The sequence below is a fragment of the Hylobates moloch genome, unplaced genomic scaffold, assembly GCF_009828535.3.
Source record: "Hylobates moloch isolate HMO894 unplaced genomic scaffold, HMol_V3 SCAFFOLD_10, whole genome shotgun sequence".
NCBI classification, from domain to species: domain Eukaryota; kingdom Metazoa; phylum Chordata; class Mammalia; order Primates; family Hylobatidae; genus Hylobates; species Hylobates moloch.
Genome location: NW_026652285.1, coordinates 81,158,500 through 81,179,411, shown reverse-complemented (window position 1 = coordinate 81,179,411; position 20,912 = coordinate 81,158,500). Strand labels below are relative to the sequence as shown.

Below are 20,912 nucleotides of genomic sequence, written 5' to 3'. Positions count from 1 at the left end.
AGTTACTTGGGAGGCCGAGGGTGGAGGCTCGCTTGAGGAACTTGAGGTTACAGTGAGCTGTGATCATGCCACTGTGCTCCAGCCTTGGTGACAGAGCAAGATCCTGTTTCTTTGTTTTTTTGCAGATGGATTGCAGTGGTGTGATCTTGGCTCAGTGCAGTCTCTGCCTCCAGTGTTCAAGTGATTCTCCTCCCTCAGCCTCCTAAGTAGCTGGGATTACAGGCGTGCACCACCACACCCGGTTAATTTTTGTATTTTTAGTAGAGACGAGGTTTCACCATGTTGGCCAGGCTGGTCTCAAACTCCTAACCTTAAGTGATCTGCCTGCCACGGCCTCCCAAAATACTGGGATTACAGGCATGAGCCACCATGCCCGGCCAAGACCCTGTTTCTTAAAAAACAAAAAAACAGACCGGGCACGGTGGCTCATACTTGTAATCCCAGCACTTTGGGAGGCTGAGGCAGGAGGATTGCTCGAGCTCAGAAATTTGACACAACCTGGGCAGCATAGCGACACCTTGTCTCTACTAAAAATAAAAAAGATTAGCCAGGCATGGTGGTGTGAAAGCTGTAGTCCCAGCTACTTAAGAGGCTGAGGTGGTAGGATTGCTTGAGCCTGGAAGATGGAGGCTGCAGTGAACTTGGTCACACCACTGCACTGCAGCCTAGGCAACAGAGTAAGACCCTATCTCAAAAACAAAACAAAATTTAACAATTCAAAGCAGTTTTGATAACCTTCTCTCAAACCTGTGATTTACAAAGATATAATGGTCTATCTCCATCAGCTTTCCATCAGCAGGATCTTAGACTAGCTCTTAGCATCATGTCAGTTGCTTAAGAAAACCCCCGCTTCCACCACCCCCATTTCCAACTTCTTTCAGAACCCTCTGCTGTCAGGAGTTCTAGCTTTGCTCCAGAAGGAGAGTAGGTGGACTTCCTGTTTCTCCTGTGTCCTACAGCCAAGCTGTGCCCTCTGCAAGAAGTAGGTTGGATACTGGAAATGCAGAATCGTTTGTTTATCTCTTAAGTTATAGGCTCTGTATGCACTGGAGGTTCTGGCCAGAAACTGTTTCATTATGACTTCTGGCATCCATGTATTTACAGGCTTTGTTTCTGAATGAACTTCTTCAAATTTTCCTCCCTATAAGCTCTTTCCAGGTCGTTGGCTCTTGGCTTCCTTTATCTTTTCCTCTTCTTCATTTCCGGTAGGGAGGGCCCTTTTGCAGAGCAGGCCTCTCTCAGCCCCTTCTCTAACCCCTGTCATCATTCCTTATTAACAAGACTCAACTACATTTTTACTTCTTATGAATACGTCTCAAATTAAACCCTCCTATTGTCCATTAGAGCTCCTTTTTCTAATATGTTGTTAACCAGGTGGCCTTAAGCATTTCTTGAATAGCGAATCTTTGGCTGGCATTTCTGTCTCCACATACTTTTAATAAATACCATTGTCTGGAACTAGTCTTCCACAGAAATCTTGATCTTTTTTTTTCTCTGATAATTGTACCTGATTGATCTTGGTATATTTTTTCACTGTGTTCATGTAATAGCTAGGGAGAATCCCACTTCGATTGTTAGAAAACCTTCAAGCAGGATGCATGCTCCTAAAATACAATGTCTGTAGAATTTTTGCTAAGTTCTCTCCCCTTTTCCTACTGGCAAGGCCTGGGTAAGGTCTTCACCAATACCTTGTTTCTGTGATTGGCTGTCAAGTGGGATTAAAAAAAAATGCTCTTAACCCCTGTATAGTGCCCTCAGGTATCCACACAGGGGCCATCTATCAAGATTCCAGATTTGGGAATATATTATCCAGTGTAACAGCATTTGGGGTGAAGCTGTTTCAAAGGAAGTACCAGCTATAGCTTCCCTCCAAAGTCCTATATGACCATTGATTATCATCTTTACTGAATAAATGAAATGATGAAAATTCTAGCAATAGATTATCTTTTGTTTATCTAGTGATATCTTTCTGACTCAAAAAAGCTTTTGCAAATGCTCTACCAAAAAGAAAAGCTAATCTTTCATCTTCCCAATAGGGTAAAGCTATTGGAGCAGCCATATGAAAGACTGGTAGGAATTCTCCAGTCAGTGTGGCTTAAGCCAAGCTTTGCAGAAAAATATCTACCTTGTTCATAAAGAACTTCAAGAAAGGTGATGCTTCCATTTTCCTCAAGTAACCTTCATTGTTACTGACTCTTATTCTTAGAAAAATGTTTCTGTTTTCACATCACAGCTTTTGAATTTTCTTTCTTACAGCAGACCATCCTCTAAATGTCTGTCACCTTTTTTCATACCAAATATGCCACCTTTTTTGTTTTAAACTTAATGCTTAGATGTGGTGTTTGCCAGTCAGTGGTAAGTAAAGCCGTTAGTCACACCTAGGTTCAGCTGATTGAAAGCACATACTCTGTTACACCATGATGCCTTCTTTCTTTTTTTTTTTTTTTTTTTTTTTTTTGAGACGGAATCTCGCTCTGTCGCCCAGGCTGGAGTGCAGTGGCGCGATCTTGGCTCACTGCAAGCTCCGCCTCCCGGGTTCACGCCATTCTCCTGCCTCAGCCTCTCCTAGTAGCTGGGACTACAGGCGCCCGCCACCACGCCCGGCTAATTTTTTGTATTTTTAGTAGAGACGGGGTTTCACCGTGGTCTCGATCTCCTGACCTCGTGATCCACCCTCCTTGGCCTCCCAAAGTGCTAGGATTACAAGCGTGAGCCACCGCGCCCGGCCATGATGCCTTCTTTCAAGAGGAGCTGGTTAGGGAAGATCATGACTTATATTTGTGGACATAAGAGGGTGGCATTTAGAAATTCAGGTCTTTGGCTTAGGAGTGAATTTGAGTTTAGAAAGAGTGCTGTCACCTACAGGGATATGAGGAAATCGGTCTTTTACAAATTAGATTCGACTTACCTTCTTGGGAGTGCACACACTAATTATGTATTATAACAGTAGCTCATGTCTTGGTTCCATAGTATACTGGGATTTAAAAACCGTTTGTTTTATTATCACCTTATTTTAAATACAGAAAAAATTTTAGCAACCTTTGGTACCAGAACTATAATCTAATAGTTCTCAGAACTGATAGATTTTTATGAGTCTGATAAATATGGTACAGACTAAAGAACGGGTTATGGCCTGAGACATTTTTCTAACCAAAGCTATATCAAGTTGTGTAATTTTAAGGCTGTAATTCAAGGTGATTTTTTTTGCAGTTTAAGTTCCTAGGGCTGTTTATTTACTGGCTCAAATTCAAGACTTAAAATGTACAGATTTCATAGAGATTCCTCTGAAGACCTTTCTCCTGTGGAGAAGATGGTAGTGAGTTCTCTTTCTAAGAGCTCCTGTTGGATTTTTCATCCTGAAGGTTTGTGTTGAAGAGGCAGTATGTTTCTTCATGGAAAAAGATTTTGAGGGAAAAATAAGTGGTTATGATTTATAATTTATAAATGACTATGAAAATATTGTAATGTCCTCAAAGTGCAGTTTAGCCTACAAATATCAGTGATACCAACTTTTATAAGCATCAGTCATTAATCATCATCTGTGTTGCAGCTAAGTGTAAATCATTACATTCATTTATATGATTTGTGAATAAGTCAAAAGTGAAATTGAAATTGGGGGTTAATTGCATGACCAGACAGTGATAGTGTCTGTTCGTGAAGCTTTGGCTTCTGAAGTATGTGGCTGCTTTATGATCACTATCTCATTGAAGTTTTGAACCTTACTCATTATTTTGATTCTGAATAAGTATTCTTCTCAGTTGAATACATTTGCAATTGGGTTTTCATTTCATGAAGTTTTGAGTCAGTGGCATGCATCCTTTATCCCCAGACCATTTTCCTCTCTTTAGCAGCATGTTGTCTCCTGAATGTATACATCACACCCTTCCCTGATGCTCCCATTCTGCTTGCTCTGGTGGAGATATTGCACATTACTAAGTTGCATGTTGTCACGGCCTCAATGCAATTTAGTGTGTGTGATATTTTCACATGAGTGCATGCACACGGGTATGGCTCTTGCTTGCTGGGATTACAGCTTTTCAGTGCCAGTGGGTGGGTGTCCTGATGAATTAGATAAGAGAATGTGTATGCCATGCGATTCTCATTTGGAAAGTGAACATGCTTCCCACTGGTACCTCCCAATTTTGGAGAATTAAAAGTGTTTGGATTAAAAAAAGTCAGCATTGATCATTTAGTAAATCAGTGTTTCCATTTTTTACTTTGAGCAAATGAAATATTTATTACAAATTCTCATTAAGAGTATAAACAATATTTAAATGTATAAGGAAGAATGTAAAGCTGTAAGAAAATGTATTTTCATTTATTTGAAGAAATCTCTCCCAACACTGGAATAGAGAAGCAGAAATCTCTTATGCATATTTGGGGAAATTAAATTAACTGGAGTTGTTAAATAATAATCAAGACAGTAAAGGTATGCTTAACCTACCTGATGAAGGATTCATCTCATAAACTTAAGTTTCCAAGGTAAATTACCTTAAAAATGTTTCTTTTACTTTCTCATTGTGATGCTTCGAAAACTGCTAAATTCTTTAATGGGCGAATAATGGAAGTAGTTTTGAGATGCAGGTTTACTATTTGCCTATGTAATTGAAACCACCCCTTGTTATTTTTTTAGTTAGCATTAGAGTAAGCATCCATAATCACTAGGCATTGTCAAGGACACAAAACCATGTATTACTGTATAAAAATATTGAATTAATATTTACTACTACCATAGCCTCCAGATGATCTAATGTGATGCTGTCATTGTATGTTTCTGTGTTTCACCACTGTTTTGGAGGGTGAGAATGGAAGAATTCCACGTAAGCAGCTCATTCATTCCCTGTGCCCCTTCAGCAGCTCTCTAGGGCTTAATGCACAGTGTGGCTGTTGCCCTCAGGCTGGAAATCTAATGTCAGCCAGGTTGCTATATGACACCCTGTGGAGCTGGGTTTTCAGGGCAGATGAATCAAGAAAGGGAAGATGTGACCTCTCAAGGGAGGTTGGGGCTGGGAAGGGGTGGGTAGAGAGAGATTTGTTAAAGGATACAAAAATTACTTAGAAGGCATAAGTTCTAATGTTCTACAGCACTGTAGAATGACTGTAGTTCTACAATAAATTTTTTTTTTTTTTTTGAGACGGAGTCTCGCTCTGTCGCCCAGGCTGGAGTGCAGTGGCGCGATCTTGGCTCACTGCAAGCTCCGCCTCCCGGGTTCACGCCATTCTCCTGCCTCAGCCTCTCCTAGTAGCTGGGACTACAGGCGCCCGCCACCACGCCCGGCTAATTTTTTTGTATTTTTAGTAGAGACGGGGTTTCACCGTGGTCTCGATCTCCTGACCTCGTGATCCGCCCGCCTCGGCCTCCCAAAGTGCTGGGATTACAAGCGTGAGCCACCACGCCCGGCCTCTACAATAAATTATATCGTTTCAAGTAGCTAGAAGGAAGATACAGAATGCTCCCAACAAAAGAAATGAGGCCAGGTACGGTGGCTCACGCCTCAAATCCCAGCACTTTGGGAGGCCGAGGCGGGCAGATCACCTAAGGTCAGGAGTTCAAGACCAGCCTGGCCAACATGGAGAAACCCTGTCTCCATTAAAAATACAAAAATTAGCTGGGCTTGGTGGCATGTGCCTGTAGTCCCAGCCACTCGGGAGGCTGAGGTGGGAGAATCGCTTGAACCCAGGTGGTGGAGGTTGCAGTGAGCTGTGATCATGCCAGTGCACTGCAGCCTGGGCGACAGAGTGAGACTATCTCAAAAAAAAAAAAAAAAACCCCGAAATGATAAATGATCAAGATGATGGATATGCCAATTACCCCATCTGATTACTATACATTATATGTATTGAAACATTATTATGTACCCCATAAATATGTAGAGAGCAGTCAATGGAGCTGGCAAGTACTTTTCCCACTGGTTATTGTATATACTGTGTCTCTAAAGGCTGCCTGGTCTCTCCCACTAGCTCACTTTCTGCTTGAGACATGCCATATTGCAGTGAGGCTAGAATACTGGGAAGGGGAATGATAGTCCTTTAGAAACAAGGGTGGAACCAGTGTAAGGAAATGTGGAGGAGGCAGAAATTCACTTTGGACTCTTCACTCCTCCTTCATTATTTTTCTTCTTCCTTAGACAGGTAATTCCTACTCAGCTGTGGTCTAAGGCCCTGTGTACACCGAGTTTATAGAGCTTCTGGACTGGTTTGTTATTCTCCCCATCCCACTCCTTGCTTCAAATATCATTCCATTAAAAGCAGGTCATCTGATTAAATCCTGAATTGTCTTGTTATTTTTTTCTTACTCAGTTTAGAAAAGTAGCAAGCACAGTCTGGTTGGTCAGAAAAGAGAGGGTTGAGAGCTAAAGTTAAGTATCAGGAAACGTGTGAAAAAGTAAGTTTCATCCTAGGGTTTATAAAGGATGAAGATCAAGAGCTGGTTAGGAAGAGTTAACATTGTAAACAATGATTTGAAGTCAATTCAAGCTCCTGGTGCAGAGGAGTTATTATTATATATAGTTGTGTAAAGTAGGCGTGGATATTCACACCTTTAGTGCCATACGGTATAAATATACAATAGGCTTTATTAGGGGAAAATCCTAGCTGAGAAAAAGCTGATGCTACCTAACTCTTGGAACTTTTATTCCACAGAGAGGTATGCTTAGGTGGGGCATAGCTGGATTGGATGCAGGATGGCCTACCTTCCAATAGACAGGAATCCTGCTCTGTAATAGTCTATATATAGTATGGGACAGGAGAACATCTCTAAGACTATGAGTAGGGAATAGGCCTTGTTAGAAAGCGGTGCCTCCAGCGCAGTGGCTGGTGTGTCAGTCTCTTCTTCCATTGAGCCAAGTCAGGTCCACCTGAGCTACCAAAAGGAGGGAAGAAAAGAACCTCCAGAGTCTTTGAATTTGATTCTCATCAACTACTGAGTGCTAGAGAGCTTGGAGTAAAATTAAAGAACAACTGTCAATAATCTTTGAAGAATCACTGAAGAAAAAGGTCCCAGAAAACCAAGAAAAGGCAGATACTTTTTGAGACATAAAGGTGGAAAAAGCCTATATAGTCCATAAATACTAGACTGGTAAACTTGATGTAAGTGTTCTGTCAATTTCTGCAGTAGGTGCTTGACCACATGGTTGTGAGCAGTTACAAAGGGAAGGGTAATGACCATTGGCACCATGGATTCACACAGCACAAGTCATACACGGTCACCTTTAGGGAAAGCTAGAAGTCCACATCTGTCGTGATTTTTGCAAGAGATTTGATGAACTGTATCGTAATGTCTTTCATAGATAGTAAGACAGGGAAGTGCTTACTGAAATTGAGTATCCGAAAAATGTCGACTAACTGGTTTTATTTGACTTTGGGAGTAAATTATTCCTAGCAATCTCTGAATTTTAGGTTCCAAAGAACCCTAGAGACGAGTGATAATTATATGCTCAGTATTATAGGTTGTTTAAAGTAACCGAACCAAAACTTGCATATGCACAGCACATAACAGTGGTTGGCACGTAGTGGGTTGTGTGTACATCTGTAGTCCCAGTTACTTGGGAGGCTGAGGCGGGAGGATCACTTGAGCCTGGGAGGTGGAGGTTGCGATGAGCCAAGATTGCACCACTGCACTCCAGCCTGGGTGACAGATTGACACCCAGTCTCAAAAAAAAAAAAAAAAAAAAAAAAAAATTGTCAACTATATACCTTTATTTATTTATTTACTTTATTTTATTAATTTATTGTTTATTATTATTATACTTTAGGTTTTAGGGTACATGTGCACAATGTGCAGTTTTGTTACATATGTATCCATGTGCCATGTTGTTTTGCTGCACCCATTAACTTGTCATTTAGCATTAGGTACCTTTATTTATTTTTAATGAAAGAAGAAAAACAAGTTAAAAAAAAGTCCTATAAGAGGGAGGAAGTTCTGGAATTGATGATAGTTGCACAAATTGTGAGCATACTAAAAACCACTGAATTATATACATTAAAATGATGGAATTTATGTGATATGAGCTTCATCTCAATAAAAAAAATTTTATTAGAAAACAAAGGCAGGAGAGTCAGAATGAAGGAGACATGTGGACAGAAGCAGAGCTCAGAGATGGAGAGAGATTGGAGGATGCCACACTACTGGTCTGAAAGATAGAAGATGGGGCCATGAGCCAAGGAATGAAGGCAGCCTTTAAAAACTGGAAAAGGCTAGTCCAAGTGTGGTCGTATTTACAGCTAAATGATCACAACCAGTTACAGATTGCTGTGTTCCCTCTCTACTCTCACTGCTTTTCTTGGCTAGCCTAAAAAAAAAAACTACTAAAAAAGAAGAGAAAACAGATTCTCCCTTAAATCCTCCAAAAAGAATGTGGCATCTAGGTTTTAGGACTTCTGAATTATAAGATAAAAAGTATGTTTGAAGCCAGTTGAGTTTAGGGTAATTTATTACGGCTGCAACAGGAAACTAACACAACCCACTACATGCCAAGTACAGTTACGCGCTGTGCACATGCAGGTAGCATACCAGAAAGTTTTGGTTTGGTTATTTTAAATTGTAATGTTAAATAACCTGTAATACTGGGCATATAATTATCATTTATCTCCAGGGTTCTTTGGAAACTAAAATTCAGAGATTGCTAGGAATAATTTACTCCCAAAGTCAAATAAAAAACTTCATCTGGCATATGACTAATGGCACGCACTATGCCTGGCTAATTGTTTGTAATTATAGTAGAGATGGGGTTTTACCTGTTGCCTAGGTTGGTCTTGAACTCCTGGGCTCAAGCGATCCACCTGCTTTGGCCTCTGACAGTGTTAGGATTACAGGTGTGAGCTACTGCAACCAGCCAGGCAACAAATAAAAATGCTATATATTTATAGTTTGTAGTAAAATGTTACATTGTGAAATGGTTAAATCAAGCTAATTAACACATTCGTTACTTCACATACCATTTTTGTTGTGAGAACATTTAAGAGGTACTCTTAGCAGTTTTCAAGTATACAGTGAATTATTATTAACTGTAGTCACCATGCTGTACAATAGATCTACTGAACTTATTCATCCTAACTGAAACTTTGTACCCTTTGACCATCTCTCAGCCCCTGGGAGGCTGAGATGGGAGGATCACTTGAGCCTGGGAGGTGGAGGTTGCAATGAGCCAAGATTGCACCACTGCACTCCAGCCTGGGTGGCAGATTGACACCCAGTCTCAAAAAGAAAAAGAAAAAAAAAAAAATTTGTAGGATGGCAACCACATCCTACTCTCTACTTCTATGAGTTCAACTCTTAGATTCCACATGCAGTATTTGTCTATCTGTGCTGTGCCTGGCTTATTTAACTTACCATAATGTCCTCCAGGATCATCTACATTGTCGCAAATGACAGGATTTCCTTCTTTTGGGGGGGCTGAATAGTATTTCCTTGTGCACACACCACATTTTCTACTAATAGCCACTGCTTATTGAGCATCTACTGTGCACTAGGTCAGTTACTAGGAGCTTCAGATGCATTGTCATTTAGCTTTTCATGAGTTGAATTGTTCTTCCTGCCAGCATCCACTCACATAAAACTGTGAGGTTTAACCTCATACCTTGAGGAGATATGCGGTGAGGTAGGAGGCACTGGCTTCTGGGTTGGTCTCTGTGGACTATCAGTTTTTTCGGAATTGAGAGATTAAAGCTAGTATTAGTTATAAAGTTAAATAGATACCGTATGACCCAGTATCTCCACTCCTAGGTATTTACAGACGAGAAGTGAAAGCATATGTCCACAAAGACTTGTACACAAATGTTCATAGCAGCATTATTCATAATACCCCCAAACTGGAAACACCTCAAATGCCCATCAACTGGTGAATGGATAAGCAAGTTGTAGTAGATCTACATAATGGAATACTACTCAGTAATAAAAGGGAACAAACTATTGATATACTCAACAATGTTGGTGAAGCTCAAAAGCATTATGCTAGGTGAAAGAAACACCAAAAGCTACACGACAACATGAATGTACTCAGCGCTATTGAGCTGCACACTCAAAATGATTCAGATGCTAAATATTGTGCCACGGATATATTGCCACAATTTAATACAAAGCTATATAATGTATGGTTGTGTTTACATGAAATTCTAGAAAAGGCAGAATTATAGTGACAGCATATCTAGTGGCCATCAGAGGCCAGAGTTTAGGGAGGGTTTGACTATAGAAGGGCATGAGGGAATTTTTTGGGTGATGGAAATATTCTACATCTTGATTGTAATGGTTATAGAATGTATATATTTGTGCAAATTACTGAATTGAATGCTTAAAATTGATGGGTTTTATTATTTGTAAATCATAGTTTAATAAAGCTGATATAAAAAAGAAAGAAAAGTTGCTAGGAATTTGAGGGAGTTAAATTCTATTTTCTGGTAAATTGTAAGAGGATTTTTCTCTGCTGTTTCATTTATAAAACTTGTGTGCCAGATCACAAGTAATGAGGTAGAGGGGAATATATTGTCTTTTCATCCCTCACTAGGTTACATGAATATGTTTAGTAACTGCAAACAATATATAGTGTATTTAAAAGTTGCCTTGAGAACATACCAGCAACCAGTATTCTCAGCAGTGAAAGAAAGAAGACAGCTGTCTTCTCCACATGGTCCTTACTGGTTTGAGCCTTGGTTACTTGCCACCCAGAGGGATGATTGAGTTGCAATATTCTGTTGCACCTTTGATGTCAACTTATTTTTGGCTTAAAATTTTTTAAATAACATAAGGTTAAAGAAAGGATCACATCTCTATCTTTTCCTCATTGACCTCCCTAGTTCTAGACAAACTCTATACTTTTTTCCTTTCTTTTTCTCTGTGGTCAATTATGTCATTATTCCCTGCCCCTCAAAACCTACCTTCTCCCTTGGTCTCTGGGAATACTGCACTCTAGTGATTTTCCTCCTACTACGGAAATGATTTCATTACCTCTCTGGCTGGTATTTCTTTGTCTTTAGGTCCTTTATGAAAACACAACCTGTTGCCCTATTTTCTCTCCACTTGCCCTTTTAGGATGTCCTATACTCTTCTATAATTATTCTGGGACGTCTCAGATGTCTTGTTCTGAATTTTCTATTAAGCCTTGTCTCTTATTTCAGCTACCTCTAGGGTATTTTCATCATCCTTTTTGAGTTCCTGTTGCTCATACTAAACAAACTCCCCTTTTCTTGCATGCCTCTTCCATTCTGGCCTTCTCCGTGACTTCGAGACACTGCTATTCTTTCCCCTTCAGGTTTGAAACCTGAAGCTCTGTTGTTTTCTTTTTGCTCTGTCCTCTCTGTTTAGTTGTTGAGCAGATCCTAGGTATTTTCTTTGGGGTTTTTCACTTCCTTTTGGTATTTTTGATACCACTTTATTCTGGGTTCTTGTTGCAGAGTCATATGGCTCCTTTAAGACATTCTCTAGTGAAAGCCATTGGTCAGGATGACAAAGCAGGTTTTACAATTGGGGAGCCATTCTGCCCCTGGATCCATGTCCCAGAACACTAGTAAATGACTAAATCACTAGATTACAGGGCTTCACTTTGTTCCTAACAGTATATGTCTTGAGATGCTTTAGAAAAGCTTGGTGTTTCCTTTTGCATGTACAAGGTCACCTTTGCCACTAACGTCTTCTTTTTCAACTACAGCTTTTCTTGTAGTGAACATATGAGGGTGCTTTCCCTGCACCCCTCTGCACCGCCCCATAGAGTCCAGGTTTTTATGATTTTGTGCTGCCTTGAAATTACTTACGGGTTGCCGCCTTTGTGCTCTCTGAACAGTTCCTTATTTCACCTCCGTACAGTGCTGCCTTACTAATCTTCCAAATGAAAAGCACAGAGCACCTGACATTGCAGATTTTCATGTATTGAATTCCTATATTAGTCACCAAATATATGTGTCTGTTTTTATCTCTCATATTTTCCTCTCTGATTTTACTTTGGAGTTAGGAATATTTTTTTTTCCCACAAATTCTCTCCCAGTGACCTACATTCTTTGATAGCATTTGTAAGAGATGTTACTTTGTAGGCTTAGTTGCATAGTTTAAGAAACAGGAAGATTTTGTTAAAGAAAAGAAAGATGGTGAAATACAAGTTACACTATCCCTTGTTGGCTCTTTCCAAAAGGGGAGGACTGGCCACAGCCTGGGTTTCTTAGAGTTTAACTGTATTCTTGGAAACGTGTTATTCACACTTAATTTTCTTTCCATTTGTTTTGGTGGTGAAATACCTTCTTCAGAGTGAAAAGTTGATAAATTATTTCAGAGAATAGGGTATTTTAAGGTGTTTCAGTTATTTTTTTCGTCAGAAATTTAAGGAATAGTTAGTAAACATATTTCCAAATAAAACATATTTCATATTACATAAAGAATAACTTAGTAAATGTATTTAAAGTAAGGTGTTTATGTTTCTTTGAAATAAAATGAAAACAGCATTCTCAGGCCAGCAGAAAAACTGAAGCTATTACTTGATTTGGAATCAAGTGGCCACGTGATTTTTCTGAATCACGATATGACACTGTGTTTATTTACTCTTTCTTTTGATCTTTGGGCATTCCAGAGGGGTGTTTGATGCTTCCCTCAAAATGGCTGGCTTCTATGGATTGTACACCTGGCTGACTCATACTATATTTGGCATCAATATTGTCTTCATACCATCAGGTAACAACCATATTATACCTTCCACTGTTCCCTATTTAAGGAAAGTTAAGCCATTTTACATATATCTAGGAAATGTCTACTTCCTCAAGTTGAGAAAACTAAATTTTTTGGCTTAAGATCGAATCTAGTCCACGTTAGGAACAGAAATATGATTTGTAATGTGTTTGTTTATTGGTGTATCCCCAGCAGCTGGAACTATACCCAGCACATAGAAAAAATTGCTGTATTAGTCTGTTCTCTCACTGCTATAAAGAAATATCTGAGATGAGGTAATTTATAAAGAAGAGGTTTAATTGGCTCACAGTTCTGCAGGCTGTACTGGAAGGAAGCATAGTGGCTCCTGCTTTGGGGGAGGCCTCAGGAAACTTATAATAGTGGTGGAAAGTGAGGGGGAAGCAGGCATGTCTTACATGGCCGGAGCAGGAGGAAGAGAGGGGAGAGGTGCTCCCACAGTTTTAACCAGATCTCACGATAACCCACTCACTCACTATCATGAGAACAGCACCTAGGGGTGAAATCTGCCCCCCATGATCCAATCACCTCCTACCAGGTTTTACCTCCAACATTGGGGATTACAATTTGACATGGGATTTTGGTGGGGACACAGATCCAAACCCATATCAGTTGCCCTACATGTTTGTTAAATGAATGAATGTTCTAGCACTTAGCATAACACCCAGGAAATAATTGGCTCTCAGTAATGTTTGAATTGAACTGATTGGCAGGGGACAATGTGTTGTCAAAATAGCTTTGTCCATGAGGGATTACATCCCAGGGCAAGATGAATGCTTCTGAGGGCACATAAGCTGCCTCCATACCTCTTAAGATCTGTTGTGGTGGTTCTTCTACTTTTCCTTCCTTTATTTCTATGGCTGCTTGTTTTCCTAAATATCTCTGCCTTCCACATTTGCCTCTACCACATCCCCCCCTTTCCGTATTTGTCTGTGCTTCCTTCTACATTTTCGAGTTCATTCACGTTCCTCCCTACTGTGATGTCCACAAACCTGCCCTCTGACCTGCAAGCACCCTGTGAGGCGGGGTGGCAGACTTGTCATATAAATGAGAGACCAGTTTTCCAAGGTCACATACCTGGCTTCTGGTAGGACCGGGACTAGAAGCTACATCTGCTTTACTCTTAACTTGGAGAGAAGCCAGATGGAGGAAGAGTGCTTGAACATATTGCTCTGGAAGGGAATGACCTTGAAGCAGGGTCCTTCAACTCAGGACTTTTTCTGTTTATTTTTATTATGCTGAGGTTTAGAAACTAATTTGTGATTGGGCTTTGGACTCAGTACAAGTTTTGACATATGTTCTGTAGGTGTATTTATAGGACCGTATATTAATTGTTGATTAAGAGTAACAGCTACAGAACCCTCGAATTTTACTGCTTAAGAAGAGACCCATAAATAAGACACACACTTAGAAAGATTTTTAGTATCACATTTTAAGATATTGAGCCTTAGCTAGAAAATTCAGTTAGATAGGGCATATCATTTCCCTAATATTTGAGTTTGTGAGTATTTATTTAACTTGTTTTGTTGGAAATTGTTGAGGAGGAAGAGCTACTGCTTAGATTCTTTTGCTTTGTTAGTGTTTTGCTGATGATGTTAAGTTGCTTTTCTTTTACTCTTTTTTCAGCGTTAGCAGCAATCCTTGGAGCAGTGCCATTCCTGGGGACATACTGGGCAGCAGTACCTGCAGTTCTTGACCTGTGGCTGACACAAGGGTTAGGATGCAAGGCCATTTTACTGTTGATGTTTCATCTCTTGCCAACATACTTTGTAGATACTGCAATCTACTCTGACATATCAGGGTAAGTAAGCCACAGAATTTCTCAAGTTATTAGTGAATCATCCAGGCATTTCTGTTTTTTTTTTTTTTTTAAGGAGAATTTTTTTTCCCCTGGGGTTATACAAAAGAACTGGCAGTAGGAGTTTTCAGTGAAATAGCCTTTTGTGTTCCCACAAATGAAATTTTCATTTAAAATAATATTGTTTACAAGGCATGATATTTTGGGTTTTTTTTTTTTTTTTTTTTTTTTTTTGTTGTTGTTGCCCCAGAGTTCCAGAGCAACTTTTTTTTTTTTTTTTTTTTGAGACAATATGTCTTTCACTCAAACTGCTGGAGTGCAGGGTGCAGTCATGGCTCATTGCAGCCTTGAACCTTGAACTCCTGGGCTCAAGCAATCCTCCTGCCTTGAACTTCCCAAGGCACTGGGATTACAGGAATGAACCACCATGCCCAGCCAATATTTTCTTATTACATACATAATATTTATAATATTAATATATGATGTCCTGGGTTAAAACCAAATTGTGAATAATTTTCTCTTGATTTAGTGACATTTAACCTAGAAAAGAATTATGACCAGATGTACTTCAAATATTTTAAGTACAGTGAACAGTTAATGATTATTTTTATCTCTTCTTTGGTTTTGGAGAAAATGTTGTTAGATTGTATGTCTGAGGATATCCATGTGAAACCAAATCTCAGCAAGTTAATTTCTGGCAAGCAGAGCTCTCTAAAGATATAATTGGAATGGTTCTATGATAAATACAGGTTAAATCTAAGTCAGAATCAACACTGTAGCCATATAATACAATAAATAAATGTCTTTTTTTATAGGTTTTGACCTCTCTTTTAGAAATTGCGTTAAGTAAATCAAGCCAGTTCTCAGTCACATTAAAACTTGAGAGAGAAAATTAAAAAGCTGAACATCATAGTGTGGTTAACTAGTGTGTCACAGTTGACATTTGAGCAGGAATAAGTATGATTTATACTTAAGTGCTTTTATTTCTTTAAACTTTGCTGTAAATTTTATATTAAGGTTTACAACTGGAATTAAATAAATACTGTCTTTTTTTTTTTTTTTTTTTTTGAGACAGAGTCTCCCTCTATCACCCAGGCTGGAGTGCAGTGGTGCAATCTTGCCTCACTGCAACCTTCGCCTCCCAGGTTCAAGCCATTCTCCTGCCTCAGCCTCCTGAGTAGCTGGGATTACAGGCGTGCACCACCACACCTGGCTAATTTTTGTATTTTTACTAGAGACGGGGTTTTTCACCATGTTGATCAGGCTGATCTTGAACTCCTGACCTCAAGTGATCCGCCTGCCTCGGCCTCCCAAACTGCTGGAATCACAGGCATGAGCCACGATGCGCGGCCTAAAATACTGTCTTTAAACGTTGTCATTGGGAAATGAAAGGTTTGGCATAAATTGTTTTATTTTTTAATAGGTTAAGCTTTTATTCATAAACTCCCACACTTTTTTTTTTTTTAAAAAAAGGCTTTAAGGCTGAACATAGTGGCTGAAGCCTATAATCCTACCACTTTGAGAGGCCGAAGTGGGTGGATCACTTGAGCCCAGGAGCTCAAGACCAGCCTGGGAAACATGGTGAAACCCCTTCTCCACAAAAATATAAAGATTAGTTTGGTGTGGTGGCACATGCCTGTAGTCCCAGCTACTCAGGAGGCTGAGGTAGGAAGATCACTTGAGTCTGGGAGGTCAAGACTGTAGTAAGCCGTGATTGTGGCACTGCACTCCAGCCTGGGTGATGGAGCAGGAAAAAAAGCTTTAAGCATTTTTGATAGTTTTCCTTGAATGTGTTGTTCAGGGAAGAAGTTTACTTAGCAAACATGGAATACTGCCCTAAATCATTTTTTTGGAATGAGAAAGACAAACACATTATGAATATAATTTGTTGGTTTCCTGAAGACTGGTTCTCCACAAGTCTTACTTTGATTTAACTGTAATATAGAACATCCTTCCACGATATTTAGTTATTTGCCCCTCACTGAATTGTTCTTCTCATCTATGTTTAAAACTAGAAACAAACAGAATGTGACTTATTTCCCAGTCCTTCTGAAGTCAGTGATCCTTTCTTGTCATTATCAATGTGCTATGCTACTATGTTCTATTTTATTTCATTCCACTTACGTAAGTAATACTGTAATAAGCTGGAGGGCATTTGTGATTCTCCTGTGAAATAGAAATCTTGGGCTTTGTGACAGATATTTTCCTCAGGAGGCCTTTTATCATTACCTGTGTTAAAAACTATATTTTAGGAGGTTGCCAAAAGTCTGACCTATCAGTAACAGGGATGCTATCGTCGTTGTTGTCGTCGTATAAAAGCATAATTAACTGAATTACATGCTAAATTGTGCTCACTTAATTATCCTTGATGGAGGTAAACTTAACAGGTGACTCCTAACCAGTCCTAAGCCAACATTAACCCATCATAGGCAGGCACCTGTAATGGGTATAAAATATCTGTTAACATTGCTGACTTTATTCTTTCATTCCTGGAGCTATAAAAAGAGGCAGATGCCACCCATAGGAAAAAAAATTGTTGCATCTCAATATTATTGCAGTCAGTGTTCAATTGTATACATCGAGGTGATCTAAAGAAAGATCTAAAGAAAGCTGATAATGTGCTAAAAAGCATAGTGTATTAAAGAATGCACATTGTATTAGAAATGTATTTCAGATTTACTCCAGTTTTTGTTTGTTAAAGGTCGTGCTCTTTATTCCAGAGGTGGCCATCCTTACCTGACAGGCTTGGCAGTGGCCGGTGGAGCATACTACCTAGGCCTGGAAGGAGCAATCATCGGTCCTATTCTTCTCTGCATACTTGTGGTTGCTTCCAATATCTATAGTGCCATGCTAGTGAGTCCCACAAATTCAGTGCCCACGCCAAACCAGACCCCATGGCCTGCTCAGCCTCAGCGGTGAGTTAAAGCAGAATAATCATAAGCTGTGTTTATACATTGAACTGTCCTGTCTCTGTATTTGATAAGTAGCTTCATCCAGACTTGTCAGGATAAAGGTATTTGAGTACCAATGCTGTGATAAAGGTTGCAGAAGACACTAAGTAAATACAAGTCGTTGGCAGAGTTTTGGGTTTCATATACCAAGAAAATTTAAAACCTATATTGGGGCTGGGAGCAGTGGCTCACGTCTGTAATCCCAGCACTTTGGGAGGCCAAGGCGGGTGGATCGCCTGAGGTCAGGAGTTCGAGACCAGCCTGGCCAACATGGCGAAACCCCATCTCTACTAAAAATACAAAAATTAGCCAGGTGTGGTGGCATCCACCTGTGATCCCAGCTGCTTGGGAGGCTGAGGCAAAAGAATTGCTTGAATCCAGGAGGCGGAGGCTGCAGTGAGCCCAGATTGTGCCACTGGACTCCAGTCTGGGCAACAGAATGAGACTCTGTCTCAAAAAAAAAAAAAAAAAAAAAAAGACCTATATTGGGTGAGAATTGTTAATGTCATGAAAAGCCAAAAATAAATTTCGAAAATCTAATACCATGTGGGACATGGTGTACCAGACTGAAAGAGACTCAAGAAATGGGACAACCAGGCCAGATGCGGTGGCTCATGCCTGTAATCCCAGCACTTTGGGAGGCCAAAGTGGGCAAATCACCTGAGGTCAGGAGTTTGAGACCAGCCTGGCCAACATGGTAAAACCCCATCTCTACTAAAAATACCCCAAAAATTAGTCAGATGTGGTGGCAGGTGCCTGTAATCCTAGCTACTCGGGAGGCTGAGGCAGGAGAATTGCTTGAACCTGGGAGGCAGAGGTTGCAGTGAGCCAAGATCATGCCATTGGATTCCAGCCTGGGTGACAGAACGAGACTGTCTCAAAAAAAAAAGAGAGAAAAAGAAAAAAAACGGAAAAGAAATAGGACAACCAAATGCATTGTCTGAGTCTGGGACAGATTTCTGGATTGGGGATGGGAGGAATCTATAAAGAATATTTCTGAAACAATTGGGGAAATTTGAACATGGACCATATGTTAAATAATATATCAATGTTAAATTTGGTTTAACCAATTTAACAATGATATTTCGATAACCAATGATAACAGTGATAACCAATCATAACCAATGATACTTTGGTTCTGTGGAAGAATGTCCTTTAAAGATGACATGTCATGATGTCTGCCACTTATTTGCAAGCAGTTCCACCAAAACCGGGAGAGGGAGAGAGGAAGTGACTGTAGCAAAATGTTAACAATTGGTGAATCTAGATGAAGGACATATGGTTGTTACTTGTACCAGCATTTCAATTTTGTGTAGGTTATACATTTTTAAAATACAAAGCTGGGAAAAAATTATTTGGGACACCAATATAGAGTTGCAACGTGTTATTTTGTAAGTACAGATATTAAAATAACAATTGCTGTTATCTGCTGTCACCAGCATTTCATAAAATATAATGTTTGAAAATTTTTCCCAATTGTCTTATAATTTTCTTAAATTTCTTCAGGTATAATTTATATATGGTGAAATGTACATCTAAATAACCAAATGTACCTCTAAATAGACAGGTTGATTTTTTCATATACTCACACCCATGTAACCATTACCCATACCAAGATATAGAATATTTTCTCAGTCAGACCCCACTGCCTGCTGATACTCTAACCATAGTCACTTTTCATTAGTTTTGCCTGTTTTTGAACTTCATAGAAAAGAAATCATATAGTAGGTACATACTCTTGAGTCAGTCCTCTTTGCTCAACAGTGTATCTGTGTGATTGATTCATGTTGTTGGATGTTTTTCTCTGTTCATGTTTCATTCTTGCATTGTTGTCTAATCTTCCATTACATGAATATATTACAATCTCATTTAATCATTGTAGGACTAATAGATATTTGGGCAGTTTGCAGTTTATGTCTGTTATAATTCAAGATGCTTTGAACTTTCTTTTTTCAAAAAATTTCTTATTTTGCCATGAACGTTTTTGTACATGTCTTTTGGTGGACATGCGCACAGTACTTACCGTAGTTGGACATATACCTAAAAGTGGAATGTCTCGTTTTACATCTGGTTTTAAGTTTATTAGGTGGATACTTAAAAACAGTTTTCTATGTTGTGTGCCAGAAATTACATTTTAACAACAAAAAAGGACAGTCTCAGAATAAAAAGTAAAAGATTTTTAACTTTCCAGAAACTATATGGCATTCTTCTTGTTATCTGCAAATGGAAAACACTAGTTTTCCTGCCATTGGATATTCTCGTATAATCAAGGAGTCACTGACAAGTTGGTTCTGACAATGCATTTAATGAAAATATTTTATACTTTTATGTAAAATTCTTCAACAAGATGATTCTGCTTAATTTTGTTTTTAATGTTATATTTTGTGAAGAGAGACATGGTCCTTTAACTCAGAACAAATGCAGTAAAGTCTCTGAGTTAGAGCTGGTTAGGGGACTGTTTTAGCCAATGCGTGATCCTTAGTTGATAGCAGGGGAAAATCAGTTTTTCCAAAAGAATGAAAGGAGAGGTGCTTCGGTGATTTTGACAAGGGCCTTCCCAGTTTTGTGGTAGTGACACTATGGTATCCTTTTCTGCCTTTCCCTTTTAAAGATAAGTGCTCAGATACCTGAGAAGCCAGTGGTGCTCGAAAGCAACAGAATGCACTTGCTAACTTGAGGCTCTGTTCCATGGGCTCACCAAACACAAAGAAAAAAGATAATTGATCAATATTTTGCTGTTATTTTGAGAAAAACTTAATGATTTCAAGTTACTAAAGCAAGAGTTAGTATTTAAGGCAAAATGAAAGCAACTTAAATGAATTCTTTTAGAAGTAATAAACCTTTTTAACCCTTTCTCCTTCTAAAAGTACAAAATGCTTATGTGGTATGGTGGAGTAGAAAAAGATAATGTGAGGACCCACATAGCCTTTGTCTTTCAAAGTTACTCATGCATGTAGTTTAAAGAGTGAAATTTCTACGAAACTCAGTGAAAAATAAGGACTTTGCCTTCTTCCTCTTCTTCCTTTTTCTAAGAGGAACCACTTTTTGACCCTATATTATTTTGATATTTACCTCCATATCTTGAAATGACATGTTTATTTCTGATGTCATGTATAGGCATCATCTAATAACTTCCCACTTGGAAGGTTAGAAGTTAGCTTTCACTACCCATTCCCCCAAAACAAACGGTGATACTGGTTAGATCAGTATTCAGGTTTTACATTATTATGGCTTTAAATTATATTCATATTTGAGCCTTGTCATATATTCTAATATTTCTTTACCCATACGACTTTTGCTTTCTCTTGAGTTAATAAAGATACTGGTTTTTGTTTGCTTTGCTTTCCATGTACTTGTAACTAATCCCATCTCAAGCTCTGCACCAGGCAGTCACCTCTCCACTTGGTATGTTCAGTCGCACCAGGCATAACCGGTCGTCTGAAGAAGACTCTCCTAAGTGCCCTGGTCTGCTCCAGTGGAGTGCTGTCCTTTTGGCTTG

The 20,912-nt window shown here is 39.3% G+C and overlaps 1 protein-coding gene across 2 annotated transcripts in view; it reads left to right on the top strand.

Moving 5' to 3' along the window:
• The window catches only part of TMEM245 (transmembrane protein 245), a 112,258-nt gene that overhangs the window by 76,803 nt on the left and 14,543 nt on the right, over positions 1-20,912 (top strand). For both annotated transcript variants that reach the window (XM_032164815.2, XM_032164816.2), the window contains 3 exons: positions 12,552-12,652; positions 14,291-14,465; positions 17,183-17,377. In XM_032164815.2, coding sequence (XP_032020706.1) covers positions 12,552-12,652; positions 14,291-14,465; positions 17,183-17,377 — 471 coding nt within the window. The remainder of the gene's footprint in view (positions 1-12,551; positions 12,653-14,290; positions 14,466-17,182; positions 17,378-20,912) is intronic.